The 17,510-nt window shown below is 35.8% G+C and overlaps 1 protein-coding gene across 5 annotated transcripts in view; it reads left to right on the top strand.

Annotated features, from left to right (window-relative positions):
• Window positions 1-17,510, top strand: part of FAM13B (family with sequence similarity 13 member B) — a 64,960-nt gene that overhangs the window by 44,347 nt on the left and 3,103 nt on the right. For 3 of the 5 annotated variants that reach the window (XM_019740217.3, XM_019740221.3, XM_019740219.3), the window contains 12 exons: window positions 1,311-1,359; window positions 1,779-1,926; window positions 4,678-4,743; window positions 6,137-6,347; window positions 6,960-7,089; window positions 7,759-7,840; window positions 9,379-9,608; window positions 11,646-11,729; window positions 11,960-12,055; window positions 15,515-15,598; window positions 15,697-15,860; window positions 16,401-16,502. In XM_019740217.3, the coding sequence (XP_019595776.2) occupies window positions 1,311-1,359; window positions 1,779-1,926; window positions 4,678-4,743; window positions 6,137-6,347; window positions 6,960-7,089; window positions 7,759-7,840; window positions 9,379-9,608; window positions 11,646-11,729; window positions 11,960-12,055; window positions 15,515-15,598; window positions 15,697-15,860; window positions 16,401-16,502 (1,446 nt within the window). The remainder of the gene's footprint in view (window positions 1-1,310; window positions 1,360-1,778; window positions 1,927-4,677; window positions 4,744-6,136; window positions 6,348-6,959; window positions 7,090-7,758; window positions 7,841-9,378; window positions 9,609-11,645; window positions 11,730-11,959; window positions 12,056-15,514; window positions 15,599-15,696; window positions 15,861-16,400; window positions 16,503-17,510) is intronic. The other 2 variants (XM_019740222.3, XM_019740220.3) reach the window with 1 other exon arrangement.

The raw sequence follows: 17,510 nt of genomic DNA, 5'->3' as shown, positions 1-17,510 counted from the left end.
TAGAACAATAAGGATCCATTTAGTGAGGACTCAATCTTTTTGGAAAAAGCCCTTTCCTCTTCAACTTGTGTATAGGTTAGCAAACTTATTTTTAGATCCAAAGAATTTCTTGGTTAGATGGATTACATTTTGTATGTTTAACACTCATGTTTCTTGATTTAGGGGATTAGGTCTTTTGTAGTCTGTTAGAGTAGAATTTAGCTCATCCCACCATTTGCTCCCACTCTAAGCAAAGGAAGGCCTTTCAGCTTGCCAGGGAAAGTTGTTTCTCATGCTCAGCAGGAATAAGGTAATTATGTACATGAGGAGAGGCCTTGCCAAATTTCGATTAAGACCTGTGTTCTGTGAGTACATACTCCGTTACAGCAGGGTAGAAGCAGGACCTGCTGTATCACTGTAAATTGCCACAGGGTCTTTGCGAAGAACTTTCCCACTGTCGGCATATTGATAACTCACTATGATACTATGTAGATGCTCTGTTGACTGGTCATATAGGTAGAGATCATTTGTGACAGCTTGCTGTAACACTTGTTCTAAATAGGGGTTAGTTTTTATGTGGAAATAGGAGTGAATTGAAATTTTAAAAAATTTCCTGTTTACGTTACAATTATGTTTGTTTGTTTTTTTAAATTTTTATTTATTTTAAGTGTGTTTTTCCAGGACCCATCAGCTCCAAGTCAGGTAGTTGTTTCAATCTAGTTATGGAGGGCACAGCTCACAATGGCCCATGTGGGGATTGAACTGGCAACCTTGTTAAGAGCACTGTGCCCTAACCAACTGAGCTAACCGGCCGCCCACCATTATGTTTTGAGGAAGGAGAAGTTTAGAAGTAGTAACCTTGTTTTAATTGTAATAGAACACAATTAGATTTAAAATACAGGACATAGCTATACCTTTCAAATACCATATTTAAAAGAAAAAAATACCCCAGAGTGGTGGAGTGTAAAGCTATTTGGTTAAAACTAATATTTACTTTGCAAAGTCTTTTCCATTATACATTCAATCCTTTTAGTTTCTATTTATTATGGATCTTACTTTTCCTTTTAAGATGCTTTTCTTTTTTGGTGCGATCGTGTGGGTGGTGGTGAATGTTACTTAATTTTTCTAAACCTGAAGTGATTCTGTGGATCTTTTCAGTAGTGTGTGATTTTCAGATATAGGGCTCCAAAGAATGGGCGTATGTCCGGTTGTCATTTTCTTCTCTCACATTATAAATGCTAACTAGATGGGGGAGAGAGGAATCTAGGTAAGAAATATGCAGTAATAGTAACTTATTCTTAAAAGACTGATAACTTTATTTGTATTTTTAGGAAAGAATATTTGTCATTTGACAGTGATAAATTGTCACACTTGATTCTGGTAAGAATTATTTTTCTCTTATGATTCTTAAAATTTTGACTAGATTTAATCTACCAGTTATTATATCTGGCCTTTAACCCTTGGGTTGAATAGGTTCCAAGGAGATTTAAATATAGGTACTCTTACCAAATGTTCTGTAGTTAAGCAGCAACTTAATTTGCCCCTTTTAGTTGCAAGAAACTTGGTGATGAAAACACTTTCCTAAACTTGGGATCCAAACTTTGTCTCCTAGTAAGACATATTATAAAACTGCAAATTTATATTTGAAAATAGTTTGGATGGTGGTAGTGGGGAGTAGCCTCTATACATAGGCACAGTAAACTAATGAAGACTACACAAGGATATAAGCTGGTTGTCTTTTTAAGCTGGGTATGAAAAGCTTCATGATTGTGAAATGTATTCTTTATTTTAAAATTCAGGATTCTAGTAGCAAGATATGTGATTTGAATGCCAATACTGAATCAGAAGTCCCAGGAGATCAAAGTGTTGGTGTTCAAGGAGAAGCAGCATGTGTCCAAATTCCATATTTAGATCTGAAGAATGTTTCTGATGGTGATAAATGGGAAGGTAATTTTACCCACACATACTATTTTCCTGATAATATTCTTTGTAACTGAAATAACCTAAAGCAGTAATGAGATAACTGCCTTTTTCTGGACAATCTTTTTCATTTTGATTTTCTGTTCTCTTTTTCATGTAAGAAGAGTGAGTGAATGTTTTTACTCAAATGCACTAATGAGATTATGGGGCAACTATCTTGTATGAACTGGAAGTTCTTATCTGATTCATTAGCTTTGAAGATGGATGTTAGAACTGATGAAAAAGAAAAGTCACCCAGGATAGACTTTGGTTAAGTGTTAAACCAGGTGATACCTCCCACTCTCTGAAAGGCTTAGGGATCTCACCACTTTAAAGAGAGGCCTGTATATAGCTACGTCTTCTTTATGATCATCAGGAGTACTTTTTTTTTTTTTAAATGATCTTCAAGGGCATTTCTAAACAGATACTGTACCATATCCCTGTATTAGGTTAGGTTATGAAAGTATGGGAACAGGGTTCTAGCAGTTTTTACAAAGGAGAGTTTGAATTTAAATTTCAAAAGCAAGCCACCTGTGTATACTTGTATGTCTTTGTCAAAACTCAGCAGATGTATACTCAAAACTTATATTTCATTAAAATGGAAGTTTTTCTTTTTTATCAAAAGATGCAAAAACTAAATAAATATTGAACTCCAGTGAATGATTTGCATGCAGAAGTGTTTATGGGGAAGTATACTGACATCTGCATTTTACTTTGAAATTCATGAAGAAAATAAGATGGTTAATGGCATAGATAAACATTATAAAGCAAGTATAGTAAAATGTTAATGGTAGAATCTCGGTGATTGATATGTGGATGTTCACTGTAAAATTTTTTAAACTTCGCTGTATAATTTGTAAACTTTAAAATGTTGGAGGTGGGCAGTGGAAGCAAGCAACGAATTTGCATCCAGGAGTCCTTCTGGATCATACACTTTCCTTGGTAAAGACACAATGAGACAACTGAGGAATCTTAAATAAAGTTACATACTTGTTCAGTTGGATGTAGATCCCTTGGTTATCTCTCCTTTGGCAAGTTAGCTGATGACATACAGTGGCAATAACAAGAGGAATTGGCAATCCCAACACCACGGACTCCTTTTGTCACCTCAAGTCTACTCACCTGATCAAAGTTGGAGTGTTTTTATTCATTGATTGATAAGATAATAGCCAACTTTTAAAAAGCCCCAGCCAAGTCATTGTCCGTGCCAACCTTTACTGCTGTCTCTCCGTCCCCTCCTTTTTTTTTTTCTCTTTCTTTCTTTTTTTTTTTTTTGGTTTAGATGTTTGACATGCCAGTGGCATATTATGTGCCTTAATTTTGACTGAATCAGGAAGCTTTCTTTCATTTGCTTTGTTCAGGACATTTGAAATTTATGAAGATGCTCCCAGAGTTAGGGGATATGTTAGTATCCTGGTGGCAGTGAAGATAAATGTCCCTTTTAGTGATGTATTCTGGCACCGTCTCAGAAAAGGAGTGGTTGTCAACAGAGCATCCCTGAAGCCGCAGTAGGAAAGGAGTCTCTGAAAGATGAAGCTGGGACTCTAACAAAGGACTTCTGTTTCTTTTTGTTGGAGGATGCAGATAAATAGCCCTTCACAGTCCTGAAGGTCCTCATCTTAAGTTTGAAGCATAAAAAAGAGCAAATGTTTCTCATTGTCTGAGGGGGCAGGTCATCTCTGTGTAGCTTCAGCTCTCTGGAGACTTCCTGAAAAAGAGCCTACTGCTGGGCTCTCTTTTGTTTCTCTGTCAGAATCTACCCCGTAACAGCTTGTGGTAGGGAGGGAAATAACTATGAACTACTAATTTCCAGTGCCTGAGCTGCCCTGTTAACCCACCTGGCTCAACAGCCTTGACAAAAGTCCACGTAGGCCTCCTTCTGACTCTTACAGGAGTAGGGGTCAGTGACTTTCAGAGACCAAGGGTAGTAGACATCTGAGTGAACTTCTCAGCCATAAATCCTGTATGTACTTGGGAGAGTAGCTGTTAGACCATGTTGTTCCTTCTAATTTTGCCACCAATACAGAGATTGATTTGCTATAAGTAGGAGTTAAGAAATTCTAAATAAAAGTCTTCCTTAAGAGACCGAATTACTTTAGCCCCTAGACACTGTGGAATCAGAGAATACCTGCTTTGAATGTGACTCTTAATTGAGAATGGGGTGACTCTAAATAGAGGCCCGCCTCACTCTTCCGACGTGTGGGTTTTCTTTCTGGTATTGCTCAGAGTATAGTCAGCCATGCAGTAGGCAGCAGATAGCACATATCTACGACCAGTATGAATTTGTAGCAGCTGTTCAAAAGATCTTGGCTTTTAAGGGAAGTGGACATCTTCCCTTCAGATTCTCTCCTGCTAACTCTTGAATGAAAAACAGGGATCTGTTCAAAGAGCAAACAATCTAAATGAGATATTTTTCTGTCAAATCAATTATACTGCAAAGCTTCAAACAGTACCTGGTTAAGAGTTTCCATTTCTTTAGTTTTACATTTGAGTTTTAATAAAACAGTACTACTTTGATTTTTTTGCCTTGCTTGCTGAAATGGAAATGTATGTTTGTGTTTGTTTTTAAAGTTTGGTTAGTAGTAATTTCTTTGAATAAAGTTTTTGAGCTGAATGCCTAACTGGTTTTAGGGAAATGTTTTTGGTATCTTTGGCTTTGTGTTAGTTATGTGTATGGTTTGTTCTGACTGTGCTGTGTGTTCACTTTAGTATTTTTTGCCATTTTTTCCATTTTATTAGCGTCATGCCCTATCACTTTTCCCCTCATTGATTTCAAAACAATGCATCTGCAGAGAGATGGGGAGGGTAAGTATGGTTCACCATAGTTTAGTTTTTTTTCCGTTTTATGGTTCACTTTGATTGCCTTTCTAATAGCCCTTCTCCTGCTGTCCCCATATACTAGGAAAACTGTTCTGGGTTAAAAATGATACCCAGAAAAGATTGTTCTTGTTACTTCTCTCTTTTCTTAATACAGGAGATTCCTTGTAAAATGTTTATTACCAGTTAGTTATTTGCTGGGAAGCAGGTACAAGGGTTGCTTTGAAAATCACTTTATTGCTGGGCTTATTGTGGGATTGCACGCTTCTTACCCAATTTTTAGTTGTCAGATTTGAGCCTTAAAAATTAACTAAATTATGTTTTTATTACCCTTAAAAATGTAATGCTTTAAGTAGCTAATGCATAAATTTAAACTAAGTTACTAAAGTAGCATTCCTTACCTATTGTGTGAAGAAAAAGAAAACATCATTCTTGATTTTTGACACTGTCAAGCCAGCTTTGCATTTAAAAGCTAATTTTTGTTATTGTTACTAGCCATAGCATCAACGTTTTAAATTGTAGTTATAAATACAATTAATGTATAGATGGAAAAGTGAAAACTGTCTCCTCTCCCCTCCCAGACTCCAGTGATACTAGGAGCATAGTTGTAGACTGTGATTATCTGTATGTGTTCTGTGTGTAATCAGAGCACACATGGGTAAAGACATCAAATATGTTAACTTGGTTTCATTGGAGAACATACAGGATAACCAATAAAAATAATGCACTTAAGAAGGACAAGTGCTATTAAATTGTGTTGATCATGGTGGGTGTTTCATTATTAAAATATATGTTCACAGGAATCCTGTAACAGAAAATAACCACCACAGTTTAATGTTAGAGCCCAAGTGCTGTCAGGTGAGTTAGCTACGTGTTGGAAAATATTAGAATTCTTTTGGAGTCAGAGAGCTCCATTTGGGCATGGGGAATGGCTTCCACCACTTTTTAACATAGCCACTTACAGTGAGGGACAATTTATTCACCTGGCAGCATTGAGCTAAGTTAAATTCCTAGCTATGGACTTCTGAGTGTTCACTGTTTCTAAATGAAGACATTCCCTACTTGAAAAATAGCACTTGATATATTTTAAAGAGCTTGACAGTGTCCTTTCTTGCTTTGAGACTGGGTTCAGAAATTTAAGGTATAATTTCTTATATGAAAATGGAACTTAGGGCTAAAAAAATGTAGCTCAGGAAATTTAAATTATAGTAGACTTTGTGAAGATCCTAGTATCCCTTGTTTTTTTAAAAAATGAATTGTAAATATTATATGAACCACTACATAATGATATGATTTAAAGAACATATAGCTGATATTGTGTGACTTTTTTCCATGTGGAACCAAGAGACCCATGGCACTATTCTTTGTGTGTGTTTTCCAGAGCCATTTCCTGCTTTTAAGTCTTGGCAGGAAGACTCTGAGTCTGGAGAAGCTCAGCTCTCTCCACAAGCTGGAAGAATGAATCATCACCCCCTGGAAGAGGACTGTCCGCCAGTATTATCACATCGTAGTTTAGATTTTGGGCAAAGCCAGCGTTTCCTACATGATCCAGAAACGTTGGATTCCTCATCTAAAGCACTTTCTTTTGCTAGGTATATGATTTTTTTATGTACTTATGAGAGGTGATTCCTGTTATGTACCCAGGTCCTTGAAGAGATTTAATCCTCTAGACCCCGTAGTTCAAAGCTTTCCCCCTATTTCATGAAGCATGTTTTTGTAAGTTTAAATTTTTGAGGTCTCTAAATTCTGAGTTTATTGAGGAGTAGTGTTTGGGATTTGCTCTCTAATAGACATTTTCTCACAGTGTATTTATTCATTTAATCATTCATGGTTGAAATACAGAACTCGGGAAGGGAAGCAGAAAGTGGAGCTCACCAATCACTGTTGTTTTTACTGTCAAAACTTTAAATTGATTCTGAACGTTAAAACCTTTCATTTGCAGTTTGAACACCAAAAGAGCTCTGAGCTGCCTACGTATATCCTTTGCCTAAACAACTTTTGAATGATTCCAAATTGTTTTTCATCAACACTTGTGTTAGCTAATTTTGTGATCTGTAGCACTATAGCGTAAGTTTTTTCTATTTGTGTTTTAGTGTTAAGAATATGCTTCTTGGTAATAGTATCATGTTATATCAGGGCAATAAGAGATACGGTGTTGATAACTTGAAAATTTAACACAGTGTTCGCCTCTTGTTTTAATTCAGGATTCGAAGAGCATCCTTTAGTTCAAAAGATGAAAAAAGAGAAGATAGAACACCGTATCAGTTGGTCAAAAAACTTCAGAAAAAAATCAGACAATTTGAGGAACAGTTTGAAAGGGAAAGGAATAGCAAGGTAAGTTTGTAGCATTGCCCAGAGTGAGGTAGATCTGTTGGAACTGGGAGAGGGTTCTTTGTCGAACAATAGTCCATCTTTCCTGGGAGAATGAATCTGAGATGCCCAGAGAAGTAATGCTCGTATAGATCAGAGATTATGTAGATCCTTAGCCTCCCAATTCTAGGACAGTGTGCTTGCCATTGCATCTTTATATTTCTGTTGTCAAAAGAGCTTGTAGGATTTTTAAAGTAAATGCAAGTTACGTTAATGCTATATCTGAGTAGTACCAAGGGTGGCAGGTGGAGAAAGTTTAATAATTTTTAATAATAAATAATATTAAATAAATTTAATAATAAATACATTTATAATGTAATAACTTAATAAATAATTTAAATTTAATAATAATAATAAATAATAAATCTAATAATTTAATAGAGCATGTGAAGTGGAAAGAGTCTTATATATGGAGTCAGAAAACCCATTTTCAAATCTGGCTTCTGCCAGTTTCTAGATCATGTTCTGACAGCTTTACTTAATATCCTGCCCTATCTATTTAAAATAAGGTAAGATGAAATGAGAATTGAGTGAAATCTCTGCTGTGGGAACTAGAAAATATTACTTTGGCATAAATTAACATAACCATTACTTACCACATAGATGTCATGATTCTTTTCCTTAATTTTTCAGCCTTCCTACAGTGATATTGCAGCCAATCCAAAGGTATTAAAATGGATGACAGAACTTACCAAATTGCGGAAGCAAATTAAAGGTATAAAATGTGCCATTTTTGTAATACATTTGCATTTTTGTAATATTCATAATGTCTATGAGAATTATAGTTACTATTTTGATCATTTTAAATCTTTGATACTGTTCACCAAAAGTAAAAGTTCTCTTTTTTTTTCTTTCTTACTAGTTATGGTCAAAGTTGCAATACTATATCATAGCCTTCCAATTGCTTTTCTTGTATTTTAATTAGTATTCTTTTGAAAGGTGCCCTAAATTATATATTCATGTGATATTATAAAGTTTATCTGAAATATATTTCAGATATTAAGCAATTTTGGTTTTGGTAGGTATTTCATCTAAGACTAAGACTATCTAATCATAATGAACTGTTTATACTACAAAGACTAAATTGTAAGTCTTCTTGAAACAAAAGCTAGGTCTTAGTGTTACTGGGTGTCAGCTCAGTACAGCAGTTGCTAAAGTATATTTACTTTGTGGATGTTTTAGTGAGCATGTTTTAAAATAATTGTTAATACTTAAAAAAGGATCTGAACCAAGTACGGGTTTATAATCTGGAGCATCACATTTTGGTTTATTCACTTGAATTCACTCAACCAAATTTTTAGTATCTTTAAGTACCAAGTACTTAACTATAACTTTGAGGCTATAACAGTGAACAAAACAGACATTGTCCCTGCTGTCATTGGGTTTACATTCTTGTGGTTAAGTTCTCTTAACTCTTTAGAATTGTTTCCTACAACTCTGTTAAGCATTTCCTTGTTTAATGCCAGTTTCCAACCAAACTCATGAAACAAGGAACATTAGTTTCCAACTAATTTTTAAATTTTCTTTTACTTTTATTGCCCTATCGTCCATTCTCCTCTTAGCAGCCAGAATTACCTTTTTAAAAACTATGTTACTGTCTCGTTCAAAGCCCTTCAGTGGGCTTCCCTTTCCACTTAGCATAAAGTCCAAATTCCTTGCCATGGCTTTCAAGGCCTTGCATACTTTGCTGTTAGCCCATTTTAACACTGTCCTCTCTCATTTGCTTAAACATGGGACGCTTTAGGGCCTGTTCACTGGCTATTGCCTTAATCGGGGGAAATGGTCTTCCTCTAAATCTTCTATACTTTGTTATCTCCTTACTTCATGTCAAGTAGGATGTCACTATCTCAGAAAGGCCCTCTGTGTTAATCCTATCCAATGTAGTTGCTCTTCTGAAAAACACATCCCTTTTAGCACTTGATACCATCCTGTTTTTAGCTTTACAGCGCTTAGCACTCTGAAATTATGTTACGAATTTGATTACTTGGTTTTTGTTTTTATTTCCCTGAGTATATGCTCCACGAAAACAGGGACCATAACTTTATAGTAGGCTTTCTATGAGTATTGGCTGAAAGAATGAATAGTATAGTTATCTTATATACATATAATTAGATATTTCATGTGACGTTGAAATATCTGAGCCTCTGTACTGTTAATGTATGTTTATATCTTGTTCACTGCTTACTCTTTGACCTAGTTGCATTTTAACTAAAATCAGTATTACTAATCTGTCTTCTTGGTTCTGAAATATAGATGCAAAACACAAAAACTCTGATGGAGAATTTGTACCTCAGACACGTCCACGTAGTAACACTCTTCCAAAAAGCTTTGGCTCTTCTCTAGACCATGAAGATGAAGAGAATGAAGATGAATCCAGGGTTATTCAGAAGGAAAAGAAGCCATCCAAGGAAGCAACACTTGAGCTTATTCTGAAACGACTGAAAGAAAAACGTGTTGAAAGATGTCTTCCAGATGATATCAAAGTAATCTTGAGCTATGATGTTTGACCAGAGTAGCCTTTAGAGTCCCTAAAACAAAATAATTGCCACAGTGACATAGAGATGTCTAGGTAGTCTGACTGGCCTGAGTCTGCTCACAAGTTTGCAGATACAGAAACATGTTTTAATCAGCCCACCAAAAGTGCCCTGTAATGAGACTAAAAAACTAGAATGCGGATCTGTTCATTTATATTGGAGGCAGTTGGTAAGATGAGTGTGTGAAGAGCATGAAACAACTTGAGTTTGAGTCTTGGCTTTGTATTTTAGTAGTTATGTGTATTGAGCTCTTAGCTTATGCCTGACCCTGACTAGTTATATTCTGTGCATTCTGCCGCTGAGTCCCTTCGACAACCCTATGGCTTATATGGATGTGATTGTGTCCATTAAAATATGAACACAATGTGGTTTGTTATGAGGATTAAATTAATGAATTTTTTTGAAGAACCGTTTCTCACTAAAGCCCGTGCCTAGGTCAGATTTGGCAACCCGAATCATTTATCAGATGAGATTTGCTGAGAGAGTACAGAGGTATTTGGTCTCAGTTGAGCCTTTGTCCAGGCAACGATGAGTCCTGATGTGAAGTCCTATCTTGACAACAGAGTACATCTCTCTCCTGGTCTAAATATTAGAGTCTTTCTCTCTTTTGAACTGAGCTGGATTAGAAATTCTAATTGCTCTCCTCCTCCAACTTTTGTGTTTAGATTTTGTATTAGACCAACTTCCTTTCCCTCTTCTTCTAGATGATTTTGATTGGATTAGCTTTATTCACATTCATTATCCTAGGTTTAAGGTTCAAGCTTGAGTTTGAAATCACAATGTTTTACAGAGTCTACACCCAGCGGTCCTCTATTGAATGTATATAATCTAAAGTGGTATTTGTTATAAGAAGATACTATTCAGTGAATTTTTTTTAGCCTTTAATTTTACTCTGGTGAGAAGCAGGGAGGTATTTTCTAGTCTTGGGATTAAGTAGAGTTGATTTGGTTTAGTGTTAAAGGGTGATGTGTGGGATATCATTGAGATATTATAAGGTCCTATGGAGCTAAGAGGGAAGGTTTATGGGCAAATAAATTTGGCGAGTTCTGCCTACTCTAGTACCATTTAGAGGATCTAGTACCATATAGAGTAAAAGTTGTGAGTAGAGTATTGCAGTGTAAAGAAAGTGCCAGATGAAGGGAAACTGAGGTCATAGAGTAGGAGTCTAAGGTCACAAAATGAAGTGTTTTTTTTCAGGGTCTTTCGACTCTATTGTTGCCAGATTTTCTTCATAGTTTAGGAGAAATATTGGATTATAAAACCGATGCTGTGTATGCGTGTGTATTTTGTGTGGGTATGTGTACACACACAAAATTAATAGCTATGTCAATAAAAGACTGCAAAATTAAATAATAGGCATTTACGTGTGCTTACTGTGTGCTAGGTAGGCACTGTTGTAAATGCCTTTACAAAATATTAACTTAGTCCTTATTAGAGCCCTATGAGGTAAGGTGAAGTATCCCCATTTTATAGATTAGGGTATTGAACAAAAAGAGGTTAAGTAACCTATGTAAGGTCACTAAGCTGGTATTCATAACTTATTCAGATAAAATACAGAGGATGCCAAAAAAATGTATACATATTTTAAGACAGGAAAAAACTATTAAAATTATGCTGATGGTAACTACTTTGAGCACCTCTTGTAATTACAGAAGTCAAACATGACTTGTCATCTTTTGTTATAGGTATATATTGAGTATTACAATTTTAATACATTTTTTTCCTTTCTTAAAATGTGTATACATTTTTTTTGGCACCCTCTGTATAAATCAAGCCACCTAAGAGGATTGACAACTACTTATTAGAAGGTCAGATTCTATAGAAGACTGAAAAATGCTGCCTGTAAATCCACAAGTAAAGGATGTGTTCTTACTAGCTTTAGGCTAGGGTGGTGATTGGCTGCCCTTTCAACCTAATGATTTACATTGTGGGGATGAGGACAATAATGATGGTGCCAATGGGAGTTGTTCTTTTCCCCCCCTCTAGAAAATGACAAAAGATCATTTGGTAGAAGAGAAAACTTCGCTCCAGAAAAGTCTTCTTTACTATGAAAGTCAACATGGAAAGCCGGTAATACCTCTCGCTGAAAAAAAAAAAATTTGATTTTCTATTTTAAAGAGGACAAATCAGTTCTGTGACTCATATCTTCAGAGCTGTTTTACAGAGTATTGTTTCCTACATTTGGGAGATTGCCTACTTATTTAAAATAACTGTTTAGAAATTGGGGGGGGAAGTCATAGTGCTTAATGTTTCAAACATTTTAGATTTCTGGTTACTAGGTAATTTCCATTTTTCTTCAGGTGACCAGGGAAGAAAGGCACATTGTCAAACCTCTCTATGATAGATACAGACTTGTGAAACAGATGTTGACAAGAGCTAGCATCACTCCTGTCCTTGTAAGTAAAACATGCAAATATTTATCTAGTTAATTTTACCAAGACCTACTCTTAAAAAAATTATAATGCTGGTATATGGGAGAATGACACAGCCAAGGTAGCAGGAATTGTGAGGTTACTGCTTTTAAAAAGAATAGGAAATAAATAAGTGCCTACTACTATCTTTATAAGCATTTTAATGTATAAGGATGTCATGAAATCCTAACGAGTTAAGTCACGACAGGTCACAAGTGATCACCTCATTTCACAGATGCTGAAGCTGAGGCTCAGGAGTGATGCGTCCAGGGTCACCTACATTATGGAATAAAATAACCTGTATTTCAGACCCTTGCCTGATTTCTTTTCATTTAAATTCATGTCTTTGAAAATACATTAGTTTTATGATGGCTGTCATGATGATGTTCACTTAGTGCCATACTTTATAAACTGATTTTTTTTTCAAGTTCATCTTTTTATTTGAACTACTTAAAAAACAACGTTTTTTTAATTGGGGAATATTGGGGAACAGTGTGTTTCTCTGGCGCCCATTAGCTCCAAGTCGTTGTCCTTCAATCTGGTTGTGGAGGGCGCAGCTCAACTCCAACCAAGTTCAGTTGCCATTATCAGTCTTTAGTTGCAGGGGGCGCAGCCCACCATCCCCTGCGGGAATTGAACCAGCAACCTTGTTAAGAGCTTGCGCTCTAACCAACTGAGCCATCCAGCCACCCCATCAAGTTCATCTTTTTAAATGAAGAAGTCTGTTAAAATAATGCTTATTCATATTGCTGTACATTTTTAGAGAAAAGGGAAAACTCTAATACTTACATGCAAATTAAGTGCTATCCCCAGATTAACAGATAGTATGGCTCTAGATATTTCTCAGGCTCAAGTAGAAAACAGCCTGTAGCCCAATTTGAATGATCTCATAGGAATTAATTTACTGGAGCTTATGGTTCACTCAGGCTTGCAGGCCATTTTTATGTCGATAGCCACTTGCATAGGGGTTTCCTTCATGCTTTGACCACCTGACTAATTAGAAAGTTCACGTTGGCCTTCTAAGCATGTTTTATTTAGCCCTCAGATAAACTGATTCTTTTTTTTAAGGAGGGCGCAGCTCACAGTGTCCCATGTGGGGATCGAACCGGCAACCTTGGTGTTATTAGCACCACACTCTAGCCAACTGAGCTAACCGGCCACCCAAGCATCCTTCTTTTTTTTTTTTTTTTTAAGATTTTATTGGGGAAGGGGAACAGGACTTTATTGCGGGAACAGTGTGTACTTCCATGACTTTTTTTCCAAGTCAAGTTGTTGTCCTTTCAATCTTAGTTGTGGAGGGTGCCGTTCAGCTTCAAGTTGTTGTCCTTTCAGTCTTAGTTGCGGAGGGCGCAGCTCAGGTCCAGGTCCAGTTGCGGTTGCTAGTTGCAGGGGGCGCAGCCCACCATCCCTTGCGGGAGTCGAGGAGTTGAACCGGCAGCCTTGTGGTTGAGAGCCCACTGGCCTGTGTGGGAATCGAACCGGCAGCCTTCGGAGTTAGGATCACGGAGCTCTAACCACCTAAGCCACTGGGCCAGCCATGATTCTTTTTTAATTGGCCGCTTTTTTAGTTGTTCATCTCAACACTATTTTATAGTCAGTTTTCTTTGAACAAGGGGAAAAAATCCTGTATGGTTTATATTCTTTGTATATAAGAGTTTATTCAGATTTTATTTTCTGGTTCCAAGGTGTCAGCGACATTTTCATAATTCCATAATAGTATACTCTTTGAATTTCTTTATGAAAACTGTTTTAGAACTCCACAAGTTTGTTTTTAAAAACAGAGTCTATAGGAAGCATTTTTAGATCTTATGGCCTCCTAAACATGACTACCATAAAGAGAAATTTGAGAAACAGTAGTTTTTTCAACAAATGGTGCTTGGACAACTTGATATCCACTTGCAAAAAAGGATGAATTTAGACTCTTACTTCTCACAAAATTTGTCTTAAAATAGACTATAGTCCTAAATGTAAAAGCTAAAACTAAAACTCTTAGGAAATAGAGGAATAAATTTTTGTGACCTTGGATTAGACAATATTTTCTTAGATATGACACCAAAAACACAGTGACAAAAGAAAAGGTAAATTGAACTTCATGAAAATTAAAAACTTTTGTGCATCAAAGGATTCTTAAGAAAGTGATAAGACAACCCACAGGTTGGGAGAAAATGTTTACAAGTCATGTATCTGATAAGGGACTTAATATCCAAAATATATGAAGAGCTCTTCAATAATAAATAGCTGAATAACTCAAATAAAAAATGGGCAAAGTATTTGAATAGACATTTCTCCAGAGAAGATACATAAATGGCTATTAGGCAAATGAAAAGATGTTCATCATCATTAGTCATTAGGAAAAGCAAATAACCATATTTAGTAGCACTTTATACCACTAGTGTATTAAAAAAGACAGATAAAAACATTGTTGGTGAGGATATGGAGACATTTGAACCCTTACGCACTGCTGGTTGGAATGTAAAATGGTGCAGCCACTTTGTAAAAACAGTGGCAGTTTCTCAAAAGGTTAGACACAGAGTTACCATGTGATCTATCAGTTCTCCTCTTACATATGCCCATGAGAATTGAAAACGTGTCTACACAAAAAATTGTACACAAATGTTTATAGCAGCATTATTCATAACAGCAAAAATGAGGAAACAACCCTAATGTCCAGCAACTGATGAATAAATAAATGTGGTATATCCATATAGTGGAATATTATTCAGCCATTAAAAGAAACGAAGTACTCATATATGCTACAACATGAATGAACCTTGAAAACATTATGCTGAGTGAAAGAAGCCAGATACAAAAGGCCACATATTGTTTGATTCCATTTATATGAAATGTCTAGAATAGGCCAGCCCATAGATACAGAAAGTTTTGTTTGCTAGGGGCTGGGGAGAGAGGGCACATGAAGAACAGCTGATGAGTACAGGGTTTTTATGGGGGGTCAGGGATGAAATGTTCTGGAATTAGATAATGGTAATGGTTGTACAACTTGTGGATATACTGGAAACCATTAAATTGTGCACTTTAAAAGAGTGCATTTTATGGTATGTGAATTATATCTCAGTGAAGCTGTTATTTTTTTCAAAAGGAGTATAAGGGGGTACTTTATCAAATTGGTTGATAGCAGTTGTTAAAAAGAAAAATGCTCTCAATTAAATTATATGTCATGCTTTCTTTTATCATTTAGAATTTTAAAAATATTTACTGAATGAACTCTTAGAATTATCTAGACGTAAACTATCATTTATCACTTTTATGCATACATAAGAAAATACATATTATAAAAAATATTTTACCAAGGAATTCCTAAAAAATGAAAAGCAATTGGTTAGGATTTTGGAACTAAAGTTTAATATCTATTCTATAGTGAAATGAAGCTTCTATGAACACTTTAAATACTTAAATTGTAAACCATCGATATGTTGATTGTTACAGGGGTCTCCATCTACCAAGCGAAGGGGTCAGATGTTACAGCCAATTATAGAAGGAGAAACTGCACACTTTTTTGAAGAAATCAAGGTAGTCCTTAAGAGAAATCATTACATGATCTCTCTCTTTTCTAAAGGAAAAATTGAAAGTCATGGCCTGTTTGCTTCTCTGTTTGGATATCTTTTTAGGAAGAAGAAGAAGATGGTATTAGTCTGTCCTCTGAGTTAACTGATATCTTGAAAACTGCTGTACAGGCACAGTCTTCATTGGAGAACTCAGAATCTGATGTTGAAGAAAATCAAGAAAAACTGGCTCTGGATCATCGATTGTCAAGTACTCGAGCAGCTTCTATGTATGTATGCTGATTTGTGATTTTAGCCTATTTGTATGATAAAATTTATATGCCCAGAAATTCAAGGTTAAATAATTGAGCACTTAGAGGGAATTAATACAACGCTCGAGAGAGACCCTTTTTTAAAAATGTGATCTACAAAATATGTTGTCATTCACATTTTTTAAATTAAACATTAGTGTGTTTTAAAAATTTTAAAAAATAAAATCCTGCATTTGCTGCATAACAAAATTCAGGCACCAGCTGAGAGTTATCTGTTCGTATGTTCTCCGTCAGCTTCTTTACTTGACATGGTATCTGACTGGTCCTCAGCCCTGGCTTCACTTCAGGATCATTTGGGAAGATTTTTTTTTTTTTCAAGTACCACTGCAGAGACCTTCCTGCAGCTATTCTGATTTTGTTGGTCCGGGGTAGAGCATTGGTATATTCTGAAAGCTCCCCAGCTGACTTTAGTTTGCAGCCAGGGTTCCAACCACTGTTAAGAACATAATGAATCAACAGTACCCTTTCAATAATGTTGTTTTCCCATTTCAATTTTAGGCCTGAGTTACTGGAACAACTTTGGAAAGCCAGAGCTGAAAAAAAGAAACTACGTAAAACATTACGGGAATTTGAAGAAACATTTTATCAACAAAATGGAAGGTTTGTTGAGCATCACAGAATCGCGTCTTCTTTCTCCTTAAACTCACAAATGCCCATATGTTAAAGAAATATATAGGAATAGAAATAAATTGTGCATGTAAGGATATTAGCATTGAAAATAAAACTAAAAATAATTCCTTTATACCAGGGGTATCCAAACTTTTCAACGTTTTTTACCAAGGGCCATATGCGGTAAAATACACAAACAGCTGGGCCACTCATTCGAGGTGAAATACGTATTACATCACCTGGTTTATTTAAGTAAACTAAATATATTTTTGGAATTTGCTGCGGGCCAATTAAAAATGGATTGCGGGCCGCAGTTTGGACACCCCTGCTTTATACTATCAAGCTCTGCTATTAATGGCAAGAAAAAGTCAGAGCTGGAGTAAACAACATCTGATAAAATATTTCGAGGTTGTCTTGGGGGGGGGGGGCAACTATTTTATGTTCTTTAGTGCTACATCCTCATCCTTTTGGAAGCGTTTGTGGAATGAGATGTTTGTCCTTTTAGAAAGGGTCCCATAACATGAGTGGTATCTTCAATTAGTTTGAATTCTTATACTGAGATCATTGCTGCTTAAGCTGCATATTGGTCATTCCAGACTGTCGATTTCCAAGGAGTGTAATGGTGGCAGTCATGTGGCTCCTATAATCTAATATGGCAAGTTGCTGTTATCTCACTGGTTAATGCACAGTTGACTCAGTGAAGCTCTTAAAAGTACCGTGTTTCCCCAAAAATAAGACCTAGCCGGACAATCAGCTCTAATGTGTCTTTTGGAGCAAAAATTAATATAGGACCCGGTCTTAAGTTACTATAATATAAATAAGACCAGGTCTTATATAAGACGGGTAATATAATATAATATAATATAATATAATATAATATATAATATAATAATACCAGGTCTTATATAAGACTGGATCTTATATTAATTTTGCTCCAAAAGATACATTAGAGCTGATTGTCCAGCTAGGTCTTATTTTCGGGGAAACACGGTAAGAAAA

The sequence above is a fragment of the Rhinolophus sinicus genome, chromosome 5 (assembly GCF_057876585.1).
Source record: "Rhinolophus sinicus isolate RSI-liver-muscle chromosome 5, RSI-T2T, whole genome shotgun sequence".
Lineage (NCBI taxonomy): Eukaryota > Metazoa > Chordata > Mammalia > Chiroptera > Rhinolophidae > Rhinolophus > Rhinolophus sinicus.
Note: the sequence above shows the minus strand (reverse complement) of the source record. Positions and strands in the feature narration are given on the sequence as shown.